General features: G+C 57.5%; 1 protein-coding gene across 1 annotated transcript in view; it reads left to right on the top strand.

Annotated features, from left to right (window-relative positions):
* LOC112064956 (uncharacterized protein C3orf18-like) overlaps positions 1-3,917 on the top strand; it is a 5,431-nt gene extending 1,514 nt beyond the window's left edge. Inside the window, exons 2-4 of the mRNA XM_028479491.1 lie at positions 218-243; positions 785-932; positions 2,195-3,917. Coding sequence (XP_028335292.1) covers positions 218-243; positions 785-932; positions 2,195-2,275 — 255 coding nt within the window. The 3' untranslated portion in view covers positions 2,276-3,917. The remainder of the gene's footprint in view (positions 1-217; positions 244-784; positions 933-2,194) is intronic.
* The last annotated feature ends 3,388 nt before the right edge of the window (positions 3,918-7,305 follow it).

The raw sequence follows: 7,305 nt of genomic DNA on the forward strand, positions 1-7,305 counted from the left end.
TTTCCCCACCTCTGAGTTCGGGCACTGTCAGCATCTAATAAACGTCAAATGGAAGCACAAATTTAGGATGTATGTGTCCCTGGGATGGGGTCGCTGAGGACATGGGGACCTATAGTTCTCCCGTTCACCAGCCTCAGCGTGTCCCCTGTCCTGAGGGGCTGCTGGATTGATTAGGGCCTCCCTTCCTGGCCATCTGATGCTGCTCCTTCTCTTGCAGGTTTTGTACATCAGGAAGAAGAAGAGGTAACTCCCCAGCTGCCACCCAAGGCTCCAGCCCGTGGGCAATGCTGGGCTGGACTCCAGGGGACGTGGGTGGGAAAGGAGAATCCCTCCACCATGAGGGTCCCTCTCACTAGTGAGGGAGTCAGGGCCTCTTCTGCCCACTCGGGGTTGGGGGTAACCATTTTCCCCTGGGGAGGGCTGAGCCACCCTTGCCCTGCTGCCCTGAGCTAATGGCCACTGACTCCCCTTTCCCCACCCCGGCCCCTCAGAGGCTGGGGATCGCACAAGGCCCTGGCTTAGGCAGTCCCCATGGCTCTCATGGATGATAGCTCTGTGGCCCGTGGCCCCATCTGGTTCCAGGAGTGGGTAACTATCACTCCCAGGCCACCCATCCAAGGGGTAGAGCTAGTACTGTATGTGCAAAAATGTCTTTCATTGAATCCTGGGGGAAATTTTAGGACCCTAAACATGGTGGTGTCAGCTGGTCAGCAGGCAGCACCTGGAGGGCTGGTGGGAGCGGAAGGGCCTGCCCTGCCTGCAGCAGTCTGCCCCCACCCCCCAGGCTGGAGAAGCTGCGCCACCAGCTCATGCCTATGTACAACTTCGACCCCGCGGAGGAGCAAGATGAACTGGAGCAGGAGCTGCTGGAGCATGGGCGGGACACTGCCTCCGTGCAGGCCACCACCGCTGTGCAGGCCACGCAGGCCAAGGTGGGCACTGACCAGGCTCCTCCACCCAGCCTGCAGCCTGTATGTGGCTCTTCCACCCACACCCTCCCTCCTTTCCCGTGTAGCTTTCTAGCACCTGCCATGTGGTCAGGTGGCAGCTATCGGGTATATGGATTTTGTCAGGTTTGTTTAGAAACTAGTAGAATTGCTCCTCGGCCACCCAGAGACTCACGGCACAAGGCCAGGCCAGGGCAGCCCTGGGATCCAACCTGGCTCTGTCCCGATAGCCTGGTCACCTTGGAAGCTCCACTGGCCTCTCTGAGGCACAGTTTTCTCATCTGCAAGTGAAAATCCTGATTCTTGCCTCAGGTATGCCCCCTCAAACTAGGGGGAAAGCAGGAGAAGACTCATGGGAGGGATTGTTGGGGGGCTGAGACCCTGGGTTCTTCTGCTTCCTGAGATCCCAGTCCTGTGTGGGTTGTGACTGGCGTCAGATTCTGGGGCAGTGGCACCTCTGAGTAGATTGGTGGGTTCCTAGTAGCTGGCAGACCCCAGGCAGGTGCAGACCCTAGCCGGACTCACCTCCCATGTCCAAAGTGTTGGGTACCTGTGTGGTTATCCTGCCAGAGTCACTGGGCTGCCTGGCCACTTGCCACCAGTCCCTGAAATCCCCAGGGGCCAGAGCACCATGAGGAGGCCTGGTCTCCCCCTGACCCATGATGCCCCTTTGCATCCCTCCTTGCCTTGACTGCACAGGTTGCTAGGGAACCTGGCTCCACAGTGGCAGAATTAAGAGACTGGGCTTAGGAAGAGTCCAGGCTGGGAGTCCCCTGGTTTTGCTACCAGTTCTTTGTCACCTGGATCAGGACTCATTCCCCCTTGGGATATTCAGGAAATTGGACTGAGAACCTTGGTCCACCCAGCTCTGGGACTACTGACTATTTGACGGTTGTTTCCTCCCTTTCCTCCCTTGTGCCAGCCCCTGTGCCGGGGCTTTGGGGCTTTGGGGTACAGAGGTGAACACCCTCTGCTGGGAGAGGTCGGTACACGCATAATTAATCCAGGCCCTGGGACCTAGGTTAAGTGCTGCAACTGGCTGAGGTGGCAGGGCAAGCTGGGGATGGCTGGGGAGAGGAGTCATCTGAGCCAGGTCGTATTTCTTGGCTGAGCTCGTGGGAGGGCATTCCAGGCAGAAGACATAGCTGGTGCCAAGCGCACGTGGGCACCAGAGGGTGGAGGGGACTGGGCCAGAGAGTGCATGGCCTTGGTCAAGGTCCCTGATGCCCCTTACTGTCTCTCTGCAGACCACTCTCCCCTCTCAGGGCCCAATGCAGAGGCCCAGCCGGCTGGTGTTCACCGATGTAGCCAATGCCATCCACGCGTGAGGAGCCCAGGGACAGGCCTGGACCTCTGATGAAGACACCTGCCACAGTGCCCTCAGCTGCCCACTCCGAGATCATTAGGACCTCCTCTCAGGACCTGCCCTGCCAAGGCCTCAGCTATTTTGAGGACCCAGCTGCTGACCCTCCAGGCTCTAAAAGAGGCCCCTGGCCAGGTTGGGCATATGGCCACTGATATCCCCTGACCTGAGGGCCCTGGAATGCAGAGCATCCCTCATAAGGCTTCCTTATGCTGGCTGGCTTCCTTGTGCCCTTCCCAGACCCCTCACATCAGGATCTGCTCCTCTAATGTGGAGGAAATGGGGGGAGATGTGGGATGGGAGGGGGAAGGGAAGGAGAGTAGTGGGGTTCCCATCCATCAGGGAGAGACATATCTTTGGAATCTGGAGTCTCCTCTGGGGTGGGGAGAGGCAGCCATCCCGGTCTCAGGCACATGGTATGGTGGTACCCTGGGAGATGCTCAGGGATAGAGCTGAAACTGCCCAGCGGGCAAAGATGCCAGGAGGAGGGCTGCTCATACCCAAGGTCAGTCCATATCACAGGGATCCATGAGGTCTTCCAGCCACCCCTCCGTGGTGGTCGGCTATTGGCTGGGCCCAAGCTAGGATGAGAGCTGAGCGGGAAGGGAGGTGGGGGAGCAGGTGTGGAGGGATGCAGTGCCGAGACCTGCTGGAAGGCCTCCTGCATGTGCATGAAGGTGCCCACCTGCAGACATGTGCCTGTTCCAGCACAGGGGGCAGGATGGAGACCCCTGCATTGGCTCCACCCTCCAAGCCAACCCCCACCCCATGGTGTGTAGAGGAACATTAAGTGGGCCACCTTCTACACCTTCAGTGTTCAGGGACTGAAAGGAGAGGGAAGCAAAGGCAAGGGTCCACTGCCTACCACATCCCTTCGCTGGGCTCTAAAAGCCAGGTAACCTGCTTCTGGAACAGTTCCCTGTCTTGGTGTTTATCGGGGACCTGGTGTTGGGGGAGAGACTATTGGTCGGGGGGTGGTGGTCGCCAGCTGCAGGCTAGCAGGGGAAGTTCTGAATGCCTGAAACAGGGTGGCGATAGCCCCTTGGAAAACAGACCTAAGAGACCTAGTCTGGGTTTTGATCACACAACCCACCTACCCATCGTCCACCCACCCCATGCCCCGCAGGAATTCTGCCAGGCTGGGGCATCTGGGCAAGGCACTGGGTCAAGCCAGACCCCAAGAGCTGGGCATTTCTCCGCTGGGCACGCATGTGCACCTGAGCAGGCACAGACGCACGCCCCTGTGCCCAGCCTCGCCGCCGTCACTGTCCTCTGCTGGTTGGCGGGGACGTGAGGGTGGCAAATGCGAGGTGTCAGGCTGTGAGGGCCTAGGAGGACTTCATGGGGAAGGTTCTGGATTTATTTCCTCCTCAAGATGCTATAAATACGTTAGCATTTGAGCCAACTGGAGGGCTGTGGGTAATTTAGGATGCACAGAAGCTGTAATTTAAGTCATAGCATCTCCATGTGAGAGCATTAAAGATGTAATTAAGATGTTTACACAAAGAGATTGTGAGCCTGTGACACTGGGGATGTGAAACCCCAGGAGGGGTGGGATGGGTGAGGGGCTGCGGGGGGCATGGTCGCTTGGATCCCAGCTACGAGGCGGAAGCCCACCTTATCCAATGAGTTGCCTCTGGTCCTGAGTTCAAGGCTGCTCTGGGGCCTCGTGCCTCCGCTGTGGAATGGGGTCACAATGCCTGCCATCCCCTTGGTTGGACAGGCCAAGTGGACAGGACCTATGGGACCAGAGGAGGGAGGGGGCTTGAGCCCCAAGGGCCAGGGGGAGGTGCCGTGCCTCAGGACCCGTAGGAGCTGGGTGTGAAACACAAAAGAGAACAAAATAATGTGGTCTTTCCCAGAGCACAGGGGTGCAGGGGATGGGTGGTGTTGGGAAGCCACAAGGGTTTTGTGTGGAGAACCCACCTGCAGTGTTCAGAAGGGTTTGGAGGGTTTGGTCACTAGTGTGACCTAATGCCCTAGTTTTCCCTGGACTGCACAATTTTAGCATTGAAAATCTCACAAACCAGGACTTTAAGTGACATCCTGACCCTCTGCTAAAGAACTGAGCCTTCAGGCTAGCATAAGTGGAAACGAGGAGCGGGTGAGCCCCAGTCCCATGGTGGAGGGCTGGGCTGGAGCTGGGGGTTGCAGGACAGGGCCTTGGGTAAGAGTGAGGGCCCCAAGCACCCCATGGGCCTCCCACACTGGGGTCAGACAGCCGGACCTGTCAGTGGCAAGCCTGGTCTAGGGAAGGGGTCTCCTTTCCTCAGCAGACAGGATTTCTGAGGGTGAGGGGAGACAGGATGTGTGGGCTGTGCACCTCCATCCTGTTGGATAGCCCCTCAGCCCCAGAATGTGGGAGCTGCAGAGGACCCAATGTCTGGGGGACCCTAAAAATGGAGTCCAGAGAGTAAGGCTAGCACCCAGGGACCAGAGCCTGGGATGGGGGCTCCGGGAGGACCCCTGTCCCCATTCTCTCTCACTGCCTGCCCCAGACCCCTGTCCTGGGTGGGTGGGTTTGGCTAGGTGATGGACACAGGGCAGCTTTCTCTGGGTGATGGGGGCCGCTTCCTCCTCCTTTGTCCCCTCACGTCACCCCCTCTTCCCTTCCACCCACCTTCTGTTTTCTAGTTCTCTCTCGCTCCTGGAGGAAGACCAAATGCCCCCCAAAGTTCCCAGGTCTTCCACAGAGAGTGGGATCAATAAACATTGTGATAAAATGTTCCAGGTGACGTGTCCTCCATGTGACCATGGGCCTGGTGGACTGACCAGAAAGCTCCTCACTGCCCTCAGCCAGGCAGACGGGGTGAGACAGCGCTGCCCGCCTGCCATTACTACTCCTGGTAGTGACTGTTACAAGGGGGCCCTTGGGAGCTGCTCCCCTGGCCCCCAGCCCTGTACGCACATCAATGCATGAAACCCCTCCTCACAGGTAGCGACCGGAGTTTTGGGCGGAAGCTGCGGCGGTTACAGTGGGTGGTATGAGGGTAGACGTGGAGGGCCGCCTTCAGAGGAGGCCATCTTGTTTAATCAAGTGAAGTGTCACCTTCGAGCCAAAGTGAATACAATAATCCCGTTGCCTGGCTGCAGGCAGATGCCAGAGACACCTTCAGAATGTAAAGGAAAGTTCCTGTGGGGATGAGCACAGAAACTCCTGTAGAGCAGTCTGACTTGCAATGGGTTCCTTCCAGAAACATCACTGAGCCCCACAGCGGGCCCAGCACCAACCCAGTCTCTGCATCGCCATTTGAGATGGGAGGAAACAGATGTCAAATAGGAAGAAAGGATGAGAGAGACAGAGAGAGAGAGAGAGAGAGAGAGAGAAAGTGTGTGTGTGTGTGTGTGTGTGTGTGTATGCGTGTGTGTGTTTCAAGTGTATCCACAAACACACTCTAAGTCTACAACTATATGAAAAAGAAGGCAGGAAGAGAAGCCAGTGTGCCTGGGGGTGTTCAGAGGCTGAGAGCAGACACTGCCACCCTATCCTATCCAGCTGCACCCCGCAGCAGGCCTCAGTGTGAGGGGCCTTGGCTGAGAATATATGAGGGAACCCCAGGAGCATCCCCCTCCCTCCTGGCCTCTGAGGGCTCAGGACAGGGGGCAAGTGCAGCCAGGGGCATCTGTGGTCATACAGAAGACACTCTTGAAAGGCCAGAGTTGCTGATACCCACAATGGCTGGGGGAGGTGGGCTGTCTCACTCCTGTTTCATCAGTGAGGAGCCAGGGGAGAGTAGCCCAGGGCCCCGTGTACAGCTGGTGCAGGGCACGCTGGGGCCGGGGTTTGAACCTGGTACATCCTAGGCCCACAGCCCACAGCTCATGTGACCCAGGCAAGGCTTGATATGGAGGACAGCGACACAGCCTGCACCTACCAGCGTGGCCCAAGGTGCTCCAAGCTCCTACCTCCCTTTAACCTGATAGGAGGCTGGGCATGTCCTGTGTCCTATGCCTAGGTATTTCAGGGGAAAGGGCCATAGATTCAGTCCAGCTTTCCAAGGCCAGGGCTAGGACTAGGTCCCCTTTGAGGATCTGTGACAGCCTGGATCCCAGCCCCATTTCCTCCAGGTGTACATATGTGGTGCGGAATGGGAGGCCATGTGCTTGTCTGCACCCCTCTGTTCTTCTAATACATGGTCGCTGGGAACCAGCACCTCCCCCGTGGGGCTGCCAAAGCCCCACAGATCACTGTCAAGGAGCACCCAGTCTTCCAGGCTCTCACACCACTAATCCAGCTCCCACCTTCCTGGATGGCAACATGGATGGATGTGCCCACCTGCTTGAGCTTCCCCAGTGCTCCCAGTGACATCCAGGCTGAGGCCCAGCCAGTCCCCTCAGCTTCTCCTACCCAGCCACCTCTGGGATCTGACCTGTGAGAATGTAGAGAGGGGACAACAGTAAATGTCCCAGCCCTTGGGGTTGATGGGCCTCCTGTCCTCTTGTCACTGGTCAAACAGAAGAGGAGGGACATTCACCCTGGCCATTCCCACCCACCCAGCCCTTACTGTACTTCTGTTGGAGGCCTGGAGGCCTGCATTAGGAGAGGTAGGCAGGTCTACTTCCCGGGAGTGCAGCTAGAGATAAAGGGGCTGCTGTAATAACAGTGTCAATAATAATAACATTAATAATAATGATGTGTGGTTTATTGAGCTCCTGCCACGTGCCAGGTACAGTGGACCGGCTCACTGAGGGAGGGCCAGGTCAGTGTTCCCCACAGCCATTCACAGGTATTCACAGCTGGACAATGGCCAGAAAGGGCCTTGGGCCACCTCAAGGGCCACAGTCTGGTCCCAGTAACTGCTACCTTTGATTGGCCTGATCCAGGCACAATCTCACTTTTTTCCCAGTGTCCTTCTTGGGGGTATACTGTCACCCATCTTACAGGGGAAGACCTCTAGCACCCAGAGACTAGGGTCATCAGGCTCAGAGCCAGGGGATTGGCTCTTCCTCTATGCCATTTGAGAAAGGAGTGTCAGACAAGGCCTAGAAACAGGA

The sequence above is a fragment of the Physeter macrocephalus genome, chromosome 18 (assembly GCF_002837175.3).
Source record: "Physeter macrocephalus isolate SW-GA chromosome 18, ASM283717v5, whole genome shotgun sequence".
Classification (NCBI taxonomy): Eukaryota; Metazoa; Chordata; class Mammalia; order Artiodactyla; family Physeteridae; genus Physeter; species Physeter macrocephalus.